The 20,656-nt window shown below is 43.2% G+C and overlaps 1 protein-coding gene across 4 annotated transcripts in view; it reads left to right on the top strand.

Moving 5' to 3' along the window:
• Nucleotides 1-20,656, top strand: part of IGF2BP1 (insulin like growth factor 2 mRNA binding protein 1) — a 29,932-nt gene that overhangs the window by 1,120 nt on the left and 8,156 nt on the right. For all 4 annotated transcript variants that reach the window (XM_035571475.1, XM_035571474.1, XM_035571472.1 and 1 more), the window contains exons 2-3: nt 90-150; nt 20,561-20,609. In XM_035571475.1, the coding sequence (XP_035427368.1) occupies nt 90-150; nt 20,561-20,609 (110 nt within the window). The remainder of the gene's footprint in view (nt 1-89; nt 151-20,560; nt 20,610-20,656) is intronic.

Raw genomic sequence — 20,656 nt, 5'->3', positions numbered from 1 at the left:
AAATCAAAAGTTTCGCATGATAGAATGTTATCCAAAGCTTTCTGACCCCCTCCACCCAGATTATAAAACCAGACACATTTTGTTTTTAGGGAAAGTGGAGCTTCATGGAAAACAGCTAGAGATTGAACATTCAGTACCTAAAAAGCAAAGGTAATACAGTGTTCTATTTTTTTTTTCTGTTGGGGGGGGGGAAAAATCGTAAGATAAAGGAGGCAGAAAAAATATATCCAAATATGTGCATGTGAAATTAGGTACGGTAGAGATTTTACTTTAGGTATGTCCCCAGTGAGATAAGAGGCAGTTTTGAAGATGAGCATTTGATTCCTTATCTTTCTTTATTTTTTTTTAAAGAAAACTTTCTTTGTGATTAAGCTTTTTTGTTTGTTTGTTTTAAAAAATGGTTAAACAATTATCCAGCAACTCACCCAAGGTGATGAGTGACTGAGACGTTTTGGGTTGGGATTTTCAAACTTGTGGCACTGGAAGAATTTCCCAGCATTGCTCTTGTCCTCTGCAGAATGGGTGAAGTTTGTTGTTTTCTAGCAGAATTGTAAAGTTTTTGTTTGATTGTTCTTCATTTTAAAGCAAAATTTGCTGGGATTGATGGTGAAGACTTGAAAAGAAAAAATATGGGGTTTATTGCACTTTGCCATGCTGGGGAGGGATTTAAACCCTGGCAAGGGCAGGGTGCTGGCCCTAGCTTCTGGCTACTGTCAACTTTTCTTTTCGGGGCTGGAGCTGCATTTCTTCACGTTCTCGGTCTACCTGAGAAATGGCTTCATGGGCCTCTGGCCTTGCCTAGTCCAGCCTCTCCATGTTCTTGGCCCTTTGTTGTGTGCTCGGCTCATGTGCAGGATGCCAAGCCCTAGAGCAGCTCTGAAGAGCTCAGAAACTGAGCTGCTGAGCGCTGGGGGTGCTCAGAGTTTGTTTTTGCAGGGGCCTCTCCATGGAGATGCTGCACCCCTCTCTGCTGGGCGAGTTCATCCCAAACTCCAGTAGTCCACGTTGGACCACGCAGCCCGATTCGCCCATGTGATGAGGCGGCTGCTTCAATGCCTGGGCACAGAAGGAGGTGGAAGGGTGAACTCTTCCTCCTGAAACTCGTGGGGCTCCCTCACCACTGAGAAACCCATCTTGGGACCCCATTTTGGGGTCTTAACCCCCTCAGGGGGCTGTGAAACTCTGCACTGATTCCTTCCTTGGAGGGGCCCCTCTGCCCCCTCAGTGGGACCATGAGTCCTGGAGGGCCGATCCCAAAGGCAAAAATCCATTTAACAATTTCCTATCCAAGGTTTTTTTTTTGCAGCAAGACCCACCTCGTGGAAGGATGATCGATATTGCTCGTTACAGCACTCAGAGACTTGCTGTGGCTTAAATATCAATGAATGCAGGGGTATTATTGGAAAGCCAATTACCCTATGAAGGGTAACATAATGACACTCAAAAAAAAAAAAAGGGGGGGGGGGGGAGCGGCACAGAGGGTCGCTTTTTTTTTTTTTTCCCCCTCCCTCTCCTAGTGCTGCTGGATAATCAATAGGTTGTGGGGAGTGGAGCAGATTTCAGGGTATTTCCCAGCTCCCTTCTTCCCCCTCTGACTTTTCCTAAGAGCACTCCGGGAGAAATTCAATGGAAATGTAAATATTTCTTTGGTGGCTGTAATTCAAAGAAATACTGGTTGAAACTTTACAATAGGTGGAAGCAAACGGAAGGTTAGTTAGCACGGTTTAATGAGAACCAGGAGAAATGCAATTCATTATATTTCGTTGCTAAATCCTGGGGTGGGGGGTGAGAGGGTGGCTTTTAATTTTAGCCCCATAGCCCGTGTCTGTTGCCTTTAAAGATACAGGAGACATTTTTTGCTGTTGACTTTCCTCATGTGCTTTGCTTGAAATAACTTCGTTAGCCGAGATTTGGTTGTTCCTTGCTCAGTGATTGCCTGCTGCAATGGAGCAGTTGCTACAGTTACTTTGTCTTAGTTTTGGGAGGCAAGTTTGTATTTCTGGGTCAGCAAAGGCAACTTTGGCAGCAGCTTGTAGACTTTGCTGGTTGTTTGCCCCCATCTTCGGTGGTGTGTGATGTTATGGCGTATTTTGCTATCCTCCCCCTCTGCTCCTCATTCTGGATGAAGGCTGAAATGATGGGATGGACTGCCTCTGTTTTGAAGTTGGTGGCTTCCCCCCCCCCCTTTTTTTTTTTTAAGACTGGATTTTCCAGTTTAAAGGCACATACGATATGGTTAATTAAGTATGAGCAGTGAGGACAAAATCAGATGGTTTTGGTGTGATCTGAAAAACTGCCCCCATCCCCCAACCTGATATTATTTTTTTGAGTGTAAAAATGTGGGAAAACAAGTCATGATCTATGGTATGCTTCCCAGATAATTTATAAAAGAAGAGCTTGTCTTTGTGTTTTTTTTTTTTTTCTTTGAAACTGCAAATACAAACGTTCAGGAAAACTGATTTGGGTGCTTTTAGAAATAAACATGTTCAATGAAATTACATATTGTAAGGAAATCTTTCTTGCTGGTGTATTTCCTTCATTAAATTTTCTCCCATCCTTAACTGTATCGCAGAAATGAATTAAAAAATAGAGAATTTGTTAATATGACATTAGAAAGAGTGACTGGTGTGTAGCTGCTCCAAAACTCACAGAAGAGTAAACTGATTTATAGCTGTTTAATTACAGTAAATTCTTCAAATAACACTTAGAGCTGCAAATTATCCTAATGATCATAGGAAACCATTTTGAAGAAATACTTTTAAAGTATTACTGTAAAGGAGAGCCATTGATGATAAACATAACATTTGATTAAAACCCCTCAATTTTAAAATTTGTTTAGACTTATTTTAAGTATCTTGTTGTTTTGGAGTTATTTTTCTGTAACTTTGCTGATGGAAAAACTTGGGGAAACCTAAGAATATTTTTTTAACCTGAAAATTTCTACATGCTTTATTCCTCAGAAGGTTAAACAATAAGAAGTTTTAAGGGGGGAAAAAAGTTCAGTTTTCCAACTCAAGATTAAAAATCAGTTTGGGGGGTTGGAGCTCCAAAACTGAAAAGACCTCAGTAGATAGTATTAGAACAAATGAATGAAGGAAGGAAGGAGGAGGGGCAAGGGGGGAAAAAAGTGAATCCATCAAGCAGACATTCCAAATATGAGGAATGTGGAAGTGAGTCGACCAGAGAGAATGAAACCAAGTAATTGGGGGAAAGAGGGAGTTTGGTTGATAACAGCCAGTAGACTTAAAACTAGAAGTTTTTGTGCAAGGTATTTTTATGTAGAAGTCATTCATAAACAACTCTTATTTAGAAGGGTCAGTGAGTTCCTGAGTAGAGGTGGGAATTATTAAATGTTGTTAATGACATGAAGATACAGTGTAGCACATGGAATCAGATGGAGAAATTTTAAAATTGCCGTTTTTTAAGTCTTTGTTTAAAATTAATGTTTTTGCACTGGAGAAATACTTTGTGTGTGCATGATCATACACTAAATTATTTATAATGAAATGTTTTAAAACTTGATAATAGCTACTATGTTTTCTTTGTATATATTAATCAGAAAATATGCCTTTTTCCCCTCGTATCGTTTGGATTCTGTGGACAAAATGAACTGAAAAAAGTTTTTGGTAGTTTTTTCATGTAAAATAAAGACTGTTTGAATACTGAGACAAAAAAAATCCTCTTAGGCCATTTCTAAGGGCATTCTCTTCCCCTTAAAACAGGTGTGCTTTACAAGTTATAGTATCGTTACAAAATTAGCAATACCCTTGTACACAGCAGTGTTTGAAAATTGAAACACAGGATGAATGCTTTTATCTGAGGATGTTTAATGTGATTTGGTTTGTTACTACTTTTCTTGATTACGAAAAAGGGTAATAATACTGAGTTTCTCTATTTTGAGTGCCCATCTTTGAGCTGAACTCTGCAATACTGAATTTACACTGCTCAGAACTGTGATCATTTTGAAATTAATGTATTTTAATATTTTCCAGCTATAAAAAATAGAAATAATTTGTCATTCAATGATGGATTAATAATTTGTGAGCACATTTCATCAATTCAGTTTAAAACTGGGATAATTTGACTAATTTTAACAACTTGGGAGAACAACTATATTTAACAATTTGCAGTCTGAAGTTAAAGAAATGCCTTTACTTCCCATTTTCCAAGTTGGAGCAGTAACTGGGAAATAAGTACAAGAAACTGCAACTTAACCATAAATTTTGTAGCCTCAAGTTTTGAACCAATAGAAGATGGATTTTGTCCTGCTCAGACGCCTGCTTCAAGTGTCTGATGATTTTTAAATTCAGAAGAAAAGAATTAATTTGGTGGCAAAAATAAATTCACTGCATTGGTGGCAATTGCTAGGGCTCAATCTGCTTCTCCAGTTTAATCTGTGTCTGTCTTTGTCTTTTAGGCTAAAAAACAAGCAAACAAACCACAGAGATATGGATAAGGGAAGTGGGGTTAAAGTACTCACTTTGAAAATTGAGACCTTTCATAATTAAAAATGTAGAAGATCTCTTCCCCCTCCCCCAGCCCAAGCCCCTAGAAATGTTAATGTTTTCCAGAGTTACCAGTAGGGTTTGGGAGAGTTCAGGAGGCTCAAGAGGCTGCTCAGGATGGCACAAGGTTAGCCCAGAAGTATGAAACTCCAGTCTGGGGCAGGAGGAAATGTCTCCAGCCCCTTTTCCTTCTGGAGATGGCATTACTGACTTGAGCACATGCCTTTCCTCTTGTTTCCAAATTTGCTGAATTTAGCAAATTTGGTATTTCTGCCTACTTCAATGCAGCCAGAAAGGATTTTTCCTGCTTCTCTTAATGATGCTACTGGTTTACAGCTTTCATGGCAGCTATAATACTCTAGAAATGGGGCCATACCTGTATGGCACAGGGAGAAGTGGGAGCTTAAAGCAACTGCACAGAGAAGCACCTGGGGAATGCCAGTGTCTCCCCCTTCCCCAAAAGTGAGGAGGACAGCAGATGAGCAGAAGGAAACCCAAATAATTCAGGGGACCTAGAAACGGAGGTTGCAGGTTTCTTTTGAGGAAAAGGCATTTTCTAGAAGTTGCAGAGACATTTCTGGGGTTTTGATTCACCAGAGAGGAAACTTTCAAAAGTTTTAGGTGAAAACTCCCATTTTCAGCATGCCTGAAGGCATTTAATAGGAGCTCACACCTTCACTTCAGCTAAATCGCCGAATCCTGAGCAGTGTTAATGCATGTAGCCAGCTGCATCTTTCAGTTTGTGTGTGAGGGGTTTCCCAGACACCAAACAAACTGAGCTAAAATAAGGGATGGGGGGGGGGGGGGAAGGAACAGCAGAATTATGAGTGCAAGATCCGTCCATCCTCCTCACTGCAAGGTTTATCACCAACTGATGGTGTCTGAGCCTTTGTGCACCTTTAAATTCTTATTGTGCCCAGTGTGAAGTCCTCAAATGTGGAAGAATCCTTCACTGAATACCTGCAGGTATTTAAAAATGCACTTGCTCAGGGAAGGAAAACAACTACAACAATATGCAGGAAAACAACTAGCATGGGAGAAAAATGCCTCAGAGATGGGGGTAATGTCCTGCAGCATTCTGCCTCTGCTTGGGATTGCTTTTACCTGCTCCACAAAGTGTTGCAGAGGCAGTTGTGGGATAGTCTGCTCAGTGGGAAAGTTTTTCACTTTTTTTTTTTTTTTTAAGAAGTTAGAAGCCCAGACCTGGGCCAGGGGTATGTTTTTCTCCTCTCCAGTAATCTGTATGTGGTTTTATAGTGACTGCTTTCCCAGGTCAACTGGTCATTACCAGCACATGGGAATTTAGTTCAGAAATCTTTGCTGGACTTTACCTGACAATTGCCAGCTTATCCTAGATGTTGTGGGGTTGGGGAAAATTACAGAGGCCTCCTCTTTTCCTTGTTTCTGTAAGTGGTGCTGTGGGTGTGCATATGCCTCTCTTCTCTGTTTCGTGTTTTCTGTGATGTGCAAGCCATTCTGCCTGAGCAGCTTTGAAACCTGTTTACCTGCAGACGGGGTGGCTGGGGGAAACACTGAGGTTGGTCTGGGATACCTCCTGGGTCCCTTCCCACCTGAGTTGTGCTGTGAACCTAGTGAAGATGTGTCAGACCAAAGCGGGCTGGAGGTTTTATACTGCTTGTGTATTGGTAATGCCCTTGGGAAACCGAAGTGTTTCTCTGTTGGAAAGTTAGTGTCAGGTGTTGTTTTAAGCTGTTTTTAAAACCAGAGTGTGTATTCTTCTGATTGAATAGCCTGCTGAACAGGAGTGGAAACCAATTTGCCATCTTTTTTATGTCCAGTGTCCATAGCACACTCTTGGAGATGCTGGAGAGGTCTTCATGATCCTAAGTATAAGGATTAAAAAGAAAAAACATGCTTTAATTGAAACCTGCTCAGTTTTCTATTCTGGACGGAGACAGTAATGAATGGGGCTTTCTGCACGGGGTCTTGAAAGGGTTGCAGCCCTTGATGCCACCATGCTGGCTCCTGCCAGCTCTTCCTGTAGGGGACACTGCACAATCTTTCTATGTTTCCTGGGGTTTGGCTTCATTTTGAATGTTGTGCGTGACACTGGCATGCCCTTGACTTGTGGATAGGAGGTTTTACAGGGAGCGCGTGGTCTCTGTGGGTGGGTGCTGGCTCTCAGGAGCTGCAGGTTCTGTGCAAGAGCAGTTTCTGGAGCGGGATTCTACCAGACTGCGTTTCTGTAGTACTGTGGTTTCAAGGTGCCTGGGGTTATCCCAGTGGTCTCTGTGTGCCGTGGAGGGCTTCTGTGCTACTTGTGGTGCTTTTGGGAAACCATCAGCTACCACTCACCCTTCCCTGAACTATTGCCTCTGGTCAAGCCTTCTACAGCCCCTACACTGGGGCTGCTCCCCAACACGGCTAATAAACCTGAAGAGCAGAGGACACTTCATTGATTCTTGCTCAAAGTGTGCCAGGACCTGGCAGAGCCTTGGCAGAGGGGGTCATTACTGAGGACAGGGCAAGAGCAGTCAGGAGGGCACTATCAGGGCAGTAGCACAAGCACAAATGCACCCCTAGCCTGCTCTGACCTCCTGATGCCAAAGAGCAGGGGAGTGCAGCCTTCTCAGCAGAAAAAGAAATAGTAAACAAACATAAAAATCTGTCCATCTGTTCCTCTTAGAGGAGCCCTTGTGATCCATCAGGAAATGGGTCATTTGTTTTATTGTAACTGACACTTGGGAGCTCTGACACGGTCAGACCTGAAACTTCACACTTTTCTGGCTACCTTAATTGTCTGGTCCTTATGCAGGAAAACAGTTTAAGGACATAAAATGTAATCCACCTGCATCTGTGGCAGAACTGGGTCCGCACTTTTTCAAGAGTAATACACCACATTGAGTTTACTGTGCTATGAACACAGTATGACTATAATAAAAGTAGCAGCAACCTCATGCACCAGGAACCACTCTGAGCTGACAAGGCTCCATGCAGAGCACAGCAAGATGCAAATCCTGCACCATCCAGGGGGTGCTGTGAAGTGTAAACAGCACTTGAGGTTACAGTGAAACTGATGTGCACAAAAAGGAGAAAGTTTGATTCTGATGCAGGTCCTGCAGCAGCTTCCTTTTACAAAGTAGGAAGTGTAGCTCTTAGGGGAGCAAACTCTTGTACTGGAGTATAAAATGGGGGGATGAGGATCTTGAGCCAAATAAAAGGAGATGGGAAAAAATGTACTCAGAGCCAGATTTTCCAAGTTGTACTTAATCATCTAAATAAAAGCTACGTTTTCAGGTGTGATTAGCACCTGATATGCTGAGTACTTTTGAAAAATCTGACTGGTGTGGTTTCTTCTTATTTTATTATTGAGATTTTGATCTGCTAGCTCTGCCAGATGATGCCTGGGAGGTTTAAGCAGTGACTGTCCCACCAGGTCCTGTGTCTTCAGCCCCTGGTGCTGCCCCAAAGCATCTGAGGTGGGGGATGAATGCCATCCATGCAGGCTATCAAATCCAGAAAAGTTACTTGTCCCCCTACTCTTGTGCTTCTAGCTGTGTTGAGAACCATTGCATATAGTGCTTGTGCTGAAAGGCTTGTAAAACTGGGAATTTCAGTAGCATGGTTCCTTCTGGTGAATGTGCATTGAAAATAAATCTGGATTTGTGGATTAAATGCGAAATAAGGGACACTAAGTTGTTGCACAGGGAGGTGGGGATGATTCTCCCGTCTAGCTCTCAATTTTCTCTGACTTGTCACCTGCAAAGCATTGCCTTTCCTTAAACTCTTTCATGAATCAAGGCTGTGGGATCAGACATTCTGAATATGTTGCATGCAGAGAACTACCTGCAGGTAAATGATAACTATATTGTAATATCACAAACAATAAGCAGCTTTTACCTGAGGTGCTGGGAAACACTGTATTCTAAACAGGAAAGCTAATGGGGTGGGATGACCTTTGCTGTTCTGCCTTATATCCAGGACTGTCAATCTTATCCTAATTATTCCTTGTTTAATATTGGTCATGTCCAAGCAGGCTTGATCACCAGAGTGGGTAATAGTCATGTGTACACGCATTTATATAAATATACGTGAGAATGTATGTTTTCTTTGCTATGAAGACACTAGCTTGTGTTTTGTGATCTCCTGTGGTTCAAGCCTCTGGCATAAAAGTGTATACAAATTGGTCAAATGAGCAAAGAATAAAAGAAATTTGTGATCTCCACTATAAGGAAGAAAATGTGGCTGCTATACTCTTTTTATGGAGTTGTTTGTTAGGGTGTAATTTCACGGAGAGCCATGAACCTCACATAAATTTTCTGCTTTTAGGCTCTTATTCACAAGTCTCCTAAGGACATGCTTTTAAACAGGGAAGTCATCTTTTTGAAGTTAATGGGGCTGCTTCAATGTTAAAATGAGGCATATGCTGAATTTGAGCTTAAGTATACAACTTTATATGAACTTTATATAGTCATTGTTTAGCGTTCAGTTACAGCTGAACTAATAACAAATTTCTCTGACATCTGTAGCCTATTCTTGATTATGGCAAAGATGCAAAGTAGCTGTGATTTTTATATTTGATACTTTTTGTGGAGAGTGAATTTCTGCAATTTCTTTAAAACTATAGCTTGAATGAAGAGTTTGCATCAATGAGTTTTTATCTGTCTTGTGATATTGTTTCTGTGCCTTACTGGTTGCACATGCCTGCATGCCTGGCATGAGTATTTGCACAGTGCAAATTTTATATTTAGTTTCCCCAAAGTTGTTCATGCAACTTTGAAAGCTACTCTCTGCTGCTGTTTGTACCAGTAAAACTTGACTTGTGAATGTTTATGGAAGGCAGACAGGAGAGAGGGCATGAACATGTCTGTGGGGAATTCACTTAGGAAAAAATCCAGATCAGATATTCAGACAGCTTTGTGCTGGATTCCCCTAACTGTGCAATGAATTTATTTGGTGTATATGTCAGTTTGGCTTTTAATGTTGCCTATGCCAAAGTAGTACTGGTGGGCTTTAAATGGCTTTGCTTAGGCATCCCTGTAATAAGATGAATGGCAATCAAGTAGAAAAGCTTTATTTTTGCTGTTTTCAGCTCCTGCTCTGTCCTACCCAAGCTTCAGATTTTTCCTTTTCTCCTCTCAATCCTGACACTCTTTCTTTAAAAACGAAACAAACAAAAAAAACAACGGGACTAACAAATATAAGATGGCTTTCCCTATCTGGAAAGTTTACATTTCTTCTGCTGAATAAATTCTTCTTCCAGCTTTGGGAGAAGGAAGAAGCCAGAGTGGTTTAACCACCCTGTTGTTTAACCTTCTCCCAAACCATTTAGATACCTAAGGAGGAGCCACAGCAAGAAACCAGAACATGGCCACATACATGTAGACTCTGTGGGTGCCTCTGGCTTCTCTGCGAGTTTATTGGCATCTTTCCTCCTGCTCCCAAAGGGTGATTTTTGTGGGCTCTGCATGGGAAATCTTATTTTTTAGTGAGAACCCTAGATCATGTTTTCTTGGAAAAGTTTTGCTTTGCTCTCACCTCCTTTCTGAAGAGGAAATACAAGAGAAAGGGAGTATGGCTTCAACCAGACTTGAAGAATTCTCCTATTTAAAATTTATGTTGGAAATGCAGGAAAAGAAGTCCCACATGTACTCTTTCATACCAGTTTTTCTTCTCTTTACCTTCCCTTAGAAAGAACAGAAGCATTTTGATTTCACTTGTCAATGGAAAAAACATAATACTTTTAACCCAGCTGATGCTCAACTGTAGTCTTGGTACCAAACCTGCTCTCATATTTCTGTCTTCCTTGCTTGTCTGATCCCTGTACGCAGACCCATGAAAGCTCGAAGGGGCTTTGGGAACTTCTCACAGGTCTGTGTCAAACTTCATGTCTGATGTGATGGGGGATGTGATGAGGGATGCTCACAGCTGTTTTGCCCTCTACAGGCTGTTGGAGGTCTGAAAAAAACACACCACCTCATCAGCCAAACCGGGAGGACTGGCAGGCCTGAATATGGCATCGCAGGTTTTAACTTGAGTTTTGGTAAAAGATTCTCCACCCTTGAGTTAGGTTCATAAGATAGCATAATCTGTGTTGTAACTTCTGGATTCTCACTAGACTCCCTTGACAAGTTCACTTTGATCTTTGAGAGCTTGTCTGTATGCAGTCATTACACTAGTTTAACCTGATTTAGCTTGAAAACAGATTCAGTGCCATTGGCACAGAGCCATGCATGGAGACTCTGATTGATTTTTGTTGCAGCTTTCTCTGACAAATCTGTACCTGCCAGCATGAGGGATACAGAACTGTGCCCCCCTCAGGGAGTATGGCGAAGTGAAACATCAACTCCTGCTGTACTGCCACAACCATCAAACCTGCACACGCCTGTGCTGCCTCTTCTGCCTCCCTCATCTTCCTCGTGGCACAGACCTCCATCAGAAATACCCCCAAGTTCTCATGCAGTTTTGCTTCCTCTTCCTTTCTTGCATGGTACTGGTGTGTGCTTAAGCATCTGAAGTTGTGAGGAGCCTGAATCTTTGCAGCTTCCCCTAGTTGCAAAAAAATAGCTCAAAGTACTCTGAGCCTGCAGTAAGATCTCCAGTAACAGACCAACACCCCACTGTCCTTGGTGGACTGGAAGCACAGGAAAAAAAAAAAAAGATGGCCCTGGCCATTTTCTCTGAGCAAAACTATATGAAATGGGAGTGACAACTGTCAATCACCTGGTAAAGATGCTTAAATATAAAGAAATTAAAATGGTCTGAGACCCACCATAGAGCATGTATTGATGGGGTTTGGGGTTCCCACTGACGTCAGCTGCATGGGGGCTACCCTTGGCTGCATTGCAATGTTTGTACTCAAATTGAAGCAGCCCCGAGCCCACAGCACCATTAGAGCCACTGGAAACCAGTTAGAAATGCATCCTGGGAACTGGAGGAGGGCAGATGTGCCCTCTTGTGGCAAAGAGAAGTAGATGACACCCAGTTGAAACCTTGGCCCTAGCACACCAATGAAGGTGGTATTAACCGGAAAGGGGTTGGTGTGACCATGCTTTAGGTTTCACACCATCTGAGCTTTTAACTTATGCATTGTCAGATTTGAGGGGGATAGCAGGAAACATAGTAGGCTGACACATGTTGTGTTGGTGGCTTGAGTCAGAGCTCCTGGAGGCACGTGGTTGACTGAGAATCCACGCTTAGTATCTTTTCTGTTCAAAATCAGTCATAGTGGGTAAAGAGAGGTGGTCTGAAATGTGGTGTGAAACTGCAGGTCTCAAAAGAAAAAAAAAAAAGCAGTATATACTTTACCTCTTGTGTGCTTTTTTTTATTTAGGTGAAGTTGGAAGTGCTTGCTTCAACATTTTGAGGGCATGCAGATGATACCACATGTTCCCTTGCCCTGCTGCTTTGGCAGATGTTGTATTCTACTGTTCCCCAAAGTAATGGTCTCAGAAGTGCTTTGAGATTCACAGATGAAAAATGAGTTGTGGAATAAGACACACTTTCTGTCTCCTCCTCAATATGTAATATCTGCAAGACAATATGCCTTTAGGCATTGCATATATCGGCAGGCTTGTAGCCCAGCTAGTTCTTGATTGATGCCAGTACGAGCTCAAGGGCCAGATTTGATTAAGGTTAGCTTGAGATTTGCAGTTTTATATTTTCTTAAGGGATGAAAATCTCTCAACTTGTTTCACTGGCTGCTCAGTGAAGTGGGACTGAGCAGAGCCATGGTTGGAGTCTGCTGGGAAAGAACTAGTGTATTATCCCCTGCCTGTTTGTCAGAGGCAGCATGTCCTGTTCAGTTTTGGAGCTGGGTTGCCAGTTGTGGGGGCTTACAAAATTTAGCTGGGTTTGGCTTTGGGTCACGTTCATAGCATCAGAAAGAGCTTTTCAATAAATGACAACTTGCCAGCAAATTGGAATTGGAAGATAATGGATGCATTGTATAAAACTCATCCATCTTTCCTCTATTACTTACTGTTAAACTTGTCCTGTCTGCAGATACTTGATGTATTGATTTGGCAAGGACTAACCCCAGAAGTCTGGGGGATGATTAGAGTCTTCCTCTGGGTGTGTAGAATATAAAGGTTTTCGAGATTTCTTGCATCTTTTGAAGCATGAGGTGTTGACTCCTCTCGAAGGTTGACACTTAGCTGGGTGGACATGGCATGTGCTTCGTGCCAACACCATCTACCTGGGATCAGTGGGGAAAATGGAAAGGTAGCACAGCAACTTTGTAGAGGAAGGAATTTAAGAGAGTTTTTTTCCAGCACTGGGCATCAACCAATTCTTCCCCTGCCTGAGATTCAGCAGCTCTTTAAAAAACAGGAATGAGTTCTTTTGGTCTTTCAGAGGGTTGTTCGTGGACAACTTCTCATTCTCACCAGCTCCCTGAAAAATCTTGTCAATTATTAGGTATAATTCTCTGTGTACAAAGCAGTTCCAAAAAAGAGCTAATGGGGAGAAACCAATTAAACAGATTTATTAGTCCAGGATCAAATTCTGTTTGCCGAGATGATTGATGGAAAGGTTTATCATGTTCTGCTTGCTTGTCAGAGATAACTACCAACCAGGGCAAGTTGGTCTGTATGATATTCGTGCATGGAGGATGCGTATGCATTTCTCCAAAATCCCATGGCAGGTTCACTTCTGTGTTCCTACAAGAAGCTGAATGCCTTTGTTGACTTCCTAAAAGCATGATCTCAGAGGGGTGTTTTGGATCACTTCTCTTGGCCTCATTAGCAAATCTTCAAGGTATGAGCCAGGTTTTTTCTCTGCCTTTTATTTTTTTTTGCTACTGCTGTTTTAATGTTGTCATGTATTTGCATATTTCTTTCTCAACCTCCTCTTCCTTTTATTCCACCCCCAAATCTCTCTCTCTAGTTAGCCACCCTGCAGCTCTGGCTTTGCTCTTGCACACACAGCTGGAACTCTCATCTCTTGCCTTAGCTGGGATCCCCAGCTAACAGCAAGCACTGGCTTCAGAGTTTTTGCCACCATGTTGTTTATGGATACGTTATTGCTTTGTGAGGTTTTAGGGTATGAGGACAAGCAAGTCACTGGAGTTGGAAAGAAGCAAGATAGTGGCTCAGAATAACAAAAGATGGTTTTAGAAAAAAGGGTGTGATAAGAGATGTGTGTATTGTGATGAAGGATGTTGCAGCGAGTGAAGTTTGCTTCACTGATTACATTAAATTAAGGTCTGGGAGAAGGTGTTGGAGGCATGGAGATGGTTTTCCTTTTGCTCTATGGGTGTGTGTATAACTGTGCCTCACCTGTCCAACTTCACAGTCCAGGTCATGGTCCAAGTCCACCTCAGTTAGCAACTCCAGCAGTGAAGCCAGGCTTTGAAGCAAGGGGCACAAATGTGCACGTGGGAACCCTAGCGACGCTGCTACTGGGACATCCGTGGTGGAGAGCAGCACAGCCAGGAGAGGGCAGTGATGACCTTAACTCTGGCAGAAAAATTCAGCGCTGTGGAAAAAATGCCCTTAATTTGGGGGTCTCCCAACACTTGTCTCCCCCCCCACACAGTCCAATCCAGATCTGCATTTTTTTTTTTAGCTCATGTGCTTCAGTTTAATATACTTAATGTTTCATCTGGATGTTAATGCACAAAACAAATACAGTGCCTCTTAATCTCAGAGCTCTGAATTTAGGCTTTTCACAAGCTCAAGGGAGGACTTTCCTCTGGTTCCTTCCCATGCCCACATTCCTACCAAATCACAGAGGCTATGAAAATTAAACCTGGACCTCCTGCACCTCTGAGAGGTTTAGATTCAGAAAAAAAATCAAATATCTGCCTCTGGGTAAGTATGTCTCAAACTTTAGTGATTCTGCTTCCAAGTAAGGAATTATGATCTCTAAGCTTGCTTCAGCATCATCTGGTGAGTTTTTTTTCCTCTTGCCTTGCTGATGTGTGCCTTGTCTCTCTGGGAAGTCCATGTGTCAGTGGGTTTAATAGTACAAGAACTGACTGGCATGTGGGGAAGCTGAGAGCCGTGTTGGATTGGAGGGCGAAGCAGAAGATAACAGGCAAATTGGCTGAAGTCTGGAGGCTGATCCCACCTGAGTGGGTGGACAGCTCCTGTGGTGCCATGTTGTGCTCAAAGGCATGAGAGAGACCTGCTGTGGTCTTTGAGCAGGTACCTCCTTTTCTGTGCTTTTGTTTCCTTGTCAGTGAAGTGAGTGTAGGGATGTTCATGTCTCACAACTACAACTTTTCTGAGTCCCTTGGCAACATTTGTGTCTTAGCAACCACATTTTCCTATTTAAAAATGTTTAAAATGTTAAAAAAACAACAACAACAACACATTAAGCACAGGAATAAGTGTTTTCCTGAATCAAAACTTAACTAGATGAATGAAATGCTGTTAATTGAATCAGGGATGCACTGTGTTTTCAACCCCCAAATTTGCATAACATTTCCATTTGATTGAAAAGCCCTCATTAATGTTGTTCAGTTCTAGTAGGTTCTCCCAGTGTCTCTGTCTTTGGCCATTCTCTTGCCTTTAGGAGTTCCAGAAATGGTTTCAGTGGGAGATGGTCATGCTTGGTTGGTGTTCAGGGCTGTGAAGAGCCTGGAGCCTGGCTATACTTTGCTGGAATTACTCGATCCCTCAGTGCTATTGTGCCCTTAGTCACCTTTGCTTTGAGAAATATGTGGTGAGGTATAGAGAAGATCCAGGAGATATCAGATGTAAGGGAGATGCTGTAGCCAGTATCACACAGAAACCATGTCTGTTGCATGTGCAGCTCTGGTGTGTCTGTGTAGCTTGACCCACCATTACTGACACTTTAATACAGACAGAGGGTGGAGAGAGCATCAGGTACCATGGCAGGGGGGTGAGAACTAGATGATCTTTACAGTCCCTTCCAACCTAAACCATTCTATGGAAAGTAGCTTTCCTGGGTGTTCACTGCCATGCTGGTCAGGTGCCACCTCCAAGTGCATGTCCCAAGACAGCCCTGTGCTTCAGTGTGACCTCCCACAGACCCTGCGCTAGCACCCGCCTTGTCAGTGCATGGCATCAGCATGATAGGGCTCCTCCATACACTCCCCACACCAAATCCTCCAGCTGCCTCCTGCAATGCTCAGGGCTAAATCACATTGGAAAACAATCCAAATCCCTCAGTAGTGTCCCTGTCTGCATCGCGAAGTTCCATGTGCTGTGAGGGGGGGAAAGAGGTGCGTCTGCAGGTTCAGGTGGGGAGATGAGGGTTTTATTCTAACCTCTGTTGCTGACCTGCACAGTGGCTGTGTGGGTGCAGTGATGCTCCTCTCCAAACATCCAGCTCTTCCCCCTTGACGGAGAGACTGTCTGCTTCATCTTGGTTGGAGCATGTGGTCAAAAGTTTATTGGGAGGAGGCAGAAGCAAGTCTCACTGCAGCTTCTTGCTGAAAATACACGCACCTGTGCTGGCAACGCAGCAAGGAGCAGCTCTGCCCCTGAAAGCATCCCTGTGAAAATACCCCATGAAGCTCATGCAAAAGTGAAGGGAAACTTTGAGCAAGAAAAGATTGTACCAATTCTGCTTTGCCATCGCTTGCAGCAGCCAGCCCCATCCTCCTGCTGGCGCCCAGCCAGGCTGCCTGCTTGTAACTAGCTAGTGCCCTTTTCTTGGGTCACTGCCACTACTGCCATGCCAGTCCACTCCAGGGGAATTGCAAGCAAATTCTTAATTAAGTGGGAGGCTCTGGCCACCCTCTTGAATGCCAGGGGAGATCCCAACAGCTGAATCTGCACTGGGATATTTCCCAGTGAAATTTAAAAACAAACAAACCCATCTAATTTTGAATTGTTAACAATGATTCTGCCTGCGGTGTGATCAGGGTTTTCTGTGAAGGATGCAGTGGATACCAGCACTGTGTGCTGAGTGGGATGTGCTGCCCATAGTAGAGATGCTGTGCAACTCAGAGTGCAGCTGCTGCTGTGGCACTGACAGCCAGCAATGCTGTGTGAGTAAGGAGGGCTTTGGGTGTGTTAAAAACAGAGCGTGGTTTCCACCTGGTTTCAGGATTGTCAGAGAACAGCAGTGGGTATTTTCTGAATGAACAGAGCTCTTGTTTTGCTGCCTCTTCTTCAAAAAAATGATCTCTGCATTAGTTTGTCCATTCTGGAAAAGAGGTTGCTGCTGATCCACTTTGTTCTTGAACCATGCAGTCTGTCCAGGTGCTGTATTGATAGGCACAGTATGAGAGGGCAAAAAAATCTCCGTGGTACTGGATATTTCAGGATAGTCCATACCTTTTCTGGACACTCCAGGTTGCTTCAGGGCTCTTTGCTCCATCTCTTTGCTTTTGCCCCCCTGTGAGGTTTAATCTGGTAGTGTGTTCAGCTCTTGAGAGAGAGACAGTTGAAGGAAAAACCCAGGGAAGACTTTGACAGAGTACATCATGATGTCCAGGAGTCACAAATACTAAACCCAATATCCATAATATGGAGCCATCTTAGCCTCCTCTTACAGTCTGGTTGCATCACGATGGGTTTTTATTTTTCCAGTGAGCCCTATCCACAGCTCAGGAGGATTTGTGGAAAGCACCAAGCTTTTCTGTTTGTGATTCCAAAGATCTTGGTCTGCCTCCTGATTCCTCAAGAGAGCCAGGATGTCTGTACTGGGCTGCCAGGCAGCTGTGCAGGTTTTTGAGGGCTGAAGAACTGACATAGTTGAATGCTAAAATCCCATTATCACAAATAGCAATATAGGCATGAAGCAGGAGGATGGTGACACTGGGATCTGTTCCTGGGACTCACATTTCCTCTCCCCTTAGAGCCCTACAGCTGTTCACCCTCCTCTTTCCTTTCCCCATTTTTTCCCTTTTCCTTTTTTATTTAATTATTATTTTTATTATTTAAAAAGTTACCAGCACACGGACAGGAACTGGCCAGACTTGCAAACAGACATTTTTACCAGGTGGTTTGCTCTGCATCAGATCACCCCAAAGATTTTGGATGTTCCTGCTTTTGGCATAAGGCAAACAGCACAGCTGGAGGCCGTGGGGACCTCCTGCCATCTCATGCCAGGTTTATCGGGTGATTCCTGCCTGAGGGATGCAAGCACAGGTGGTGCTACATCTTTGTTATACAGAGCCCCTGAGCCAGTCCCAGCTTGCAGCTGAGGTTGCGTGCACTGAGTTAGATAGCTGTGCAGAGGGAGGAGCTCCCTGGGTTTGGCACATTATGAATAAAAAGCTGGGAATCACCGACAAGCAGAGTTGTTTATTTGGAGTAAAGCAGGAGGGAGCAGAACCAGGCTGTCGCATTCAATGTTCTGAAGAGTGACATTCACAACAGGGTTCAACATACAGTGGGACCTGCTTATAGTAAAGCAAATAAGATGGATTTATTTATTCATGACTTCCTCTGTAATTCTAACCACAGCTAGTGCCGAGGGCTTGGAAGGAGCCAAATCCAAGCAGGGGCGGCTCTTCAGACGGGGTGATTTCCACCTGCTGCAGGGAGAGTCCATATCGAGCCAGAACTTCAGAACTTAGTGAAAGGCAGATGGATGCAGTCCCAGTTCCACCTGCCTCAGCACAGGATGGGCACTGCAGTGCTGATGCCACAAATATTCAGGGTGCTGGCTCCTTGGATGGACATCTCTGCAGTTTTCAGTGCAGGAGGGCATGTGGGCTTACAGGAACCTGCTTTGTGTTTTGCAGCTCTGTCAGTTGGGCTGATAAAACTCATCTCTCTATCCAAGCATGCCCTTGCTGGGATTTAATATTTGTATAATATTATATTTATTTGTATTTTATATATATATATATATATATATATATATATATACACATATATATATATATATATACACACATATATAATATATATAATTATATATTATTATATAATATTATTTGTATAATATTTAATAATAAAAGATTTTTTCTCTCCATGGTGCATTTGATTCTGGTCACAAACGTGAAGAACACATGCTCTGCCTGTGCAAATGCTTGTAGGTAGCTAGGTGGAGAAGTTTCTGTGGCAGGGGTGGATGGTTGGAAATGTAGTTTCTCTGTCAGTTCAAATTCTTTTGTCCCTCACTGGACTGTGACATTCTTTGCATTCTGAATTTCTTAATCTCTCTCCTATTCATTTTGGGATGTAGATAAGCATGTAAACAAGAGATCTGGTCTCTTAGTGTCTCTACTCTCCCCTTTCTTCCTGCACCCCTCTGCTATACCTTGAATTTTAAGGGTTTGGGTTATCTGTTCATGTCTCCTCCCCGCCCCCCCCCCCCCCCCCCCCCCCCCCCCACCAGTTTGCATCCATAGTAGCAACAAAATTTGGTGTTTCAGAGCCTTGCTGATGTTTGAGCTGATGAGAGTGCTGATTATTTATGTATTTATTTCTGTGCTTCTTTAGGGCTTTCAGACGGCAGAGCAATCCCGCATCTTTCTGGATATTCCATCCCTCCAGTATGAATCTAAATGACTTTGGGAAACATCCAAAGTTGATTTGTTTGAAACCAACCAAATCAGCCCTTTCAGGCATTTTGATATGTGTGAATTTGAATCTGCAGTGTAGATCGGAGGATGTGCTCAAGACAGATGCTTTTACCTGACATGATAAAGGCGCTTATGAGGAATCTTTACCTGTGTGCCTAAATAATACTGATTGCTTTTGACCTTTTCATGCTGAGACCAATTTATTCTCATTGACAAATGAGCTGGGCCACCTTCTGAAGTTGTGTAATTAGAAGAAAAAAAAAATAGAATCTCATTTTCTCTCCTTTTTTGGACTATTTCACACATTCACAAATATTTTGGATTTGAAGTTTGGGTCTGTGATGAGCTTGTCCAAGTGTATTCACCCAAAAATAGTGCTGCCAGTGCTGAGCTGCCTGTGATGGTCATGCCATTTAATCTCCCTTTTCTTTAGTTTTCTTTAGGGATCTTAAAGTTCCATGTTCTGCTGAGCAGCTTGAGTGTGTATAGGGGTAGAGACTGTCTCCCACTGCACTTAGACACTCATTTCAGATTGGGCCTTTAAATTAGATGCTGAACTTTTAGAGGGCTAAAAAGTCAATCCCACAGGGTGTTTTGCAGCAACATAAGCAGGAGGCCAGCAGACATTTGCACCTTTAACTCAACTCTGCTTGGACCAAAGCTAGCCGTGTTTGTGCATTTGCCCTCACAAAGCTTCATCCTCCAAGGGTGTAAGCAGCACTGAGCACCTAAGGGTGTTACTGCTGTGAGATGAATGTCTCACTGGGTGTTGTGAATTAGGAAATCGAGGAGGCTTGTCTGAGTGCTCTCCGCTTCCCTTTGCTTGTGCACAATGTGTTTTCTTCTCCTGTGGGCTACCAACACTGTAGAAGGTGGCAAAACCATATGGTGGAAATATCACAATGGTGAGGAAAAAAAAAAATTTCCTGGCATTTACTGTTGGCAAGGGCTCTTGGGGTATCAGCAGCAGCAGTTTGTGTGCTGGGGCTGGAATGTCCAGAAGGGCTCACAGCTGCCCTCAGCTGTCTGTGGCAGCTGCTGGGTGAGGAGTGGGTGGCAGGCAGCAGCACCTATAGGGTAAATTTGACATCAGAATTAAAAAAAAAAAAAAAAAAAAAGTTTCTACTTTGGGAAAAGTTAGGTTAGGAAGAGCCAAAAATTTGAGTGGAGAAGTGGTCTGAGAGTAACTCGTATGCTGGAGCTGAGTTTCCAGATGCCATGGCCATGCCCTGGAAGCTCCCTGCCAGCATTTTCTGACATCCCCAGAGTCTCCACTTCATAGCCTGGATTTGTCTCCAGTGTGGGGGGCAGGTTAAATGAATGCATGGTTCCCTTTTTGCTTTCTAATCATTGTAATTAATCTGTCAAATCTATGCATTTCTAGCTATGCCCTTGTTACGGCTATAGTCAGTGCAGAAGGGTTGGGTGGATTTTGGCATCTTGTTCTCAGAGAAGCTCACAGCGTATATCTAGCACCTACCAGGCAGTAAATCAGGGTGTAATTAACCAAACACCATCAGAAACCCTGGAAGCATGTGGGAATGCAAAGCTTGATTAAATACATCAATGAGGAACAGTTCAATGTGAGATGGATGAATTTCTGACACCAAATCTGGTTTTAATTGCTTTTCATTTATTTCAGGAGCCGGAAAATTCAAATCAGAAACATCCCACCCCAGCTGCGATGGGAGGTAAGAGGGGCAAGCGGGGAAAACAGCACAAGGACTTGCCACTAAGA

This window comes from Cygnus atratus, chromosome 25 (genome assembly GCF_013377495.2).
Source record: "Cygnus atratus isolate AKBS03 ecotype Queensland, Australia chromosome 25, CAtr_DNAZoo_HiC_assembly, whole genome shotgun sequence".
Taxonomy (NCBI): domain Eukaryota; kingdom Metazoa; phylum Chordata; class Aves; order Anseriformes; family Anatidae; genus Cygnus; species Cygnus atratus.
The sequence above is the reverse complement of the archived record's forward strand: the minus strand, read 5'-3'. Positions and strand labels throughout refer to the sequence as shown.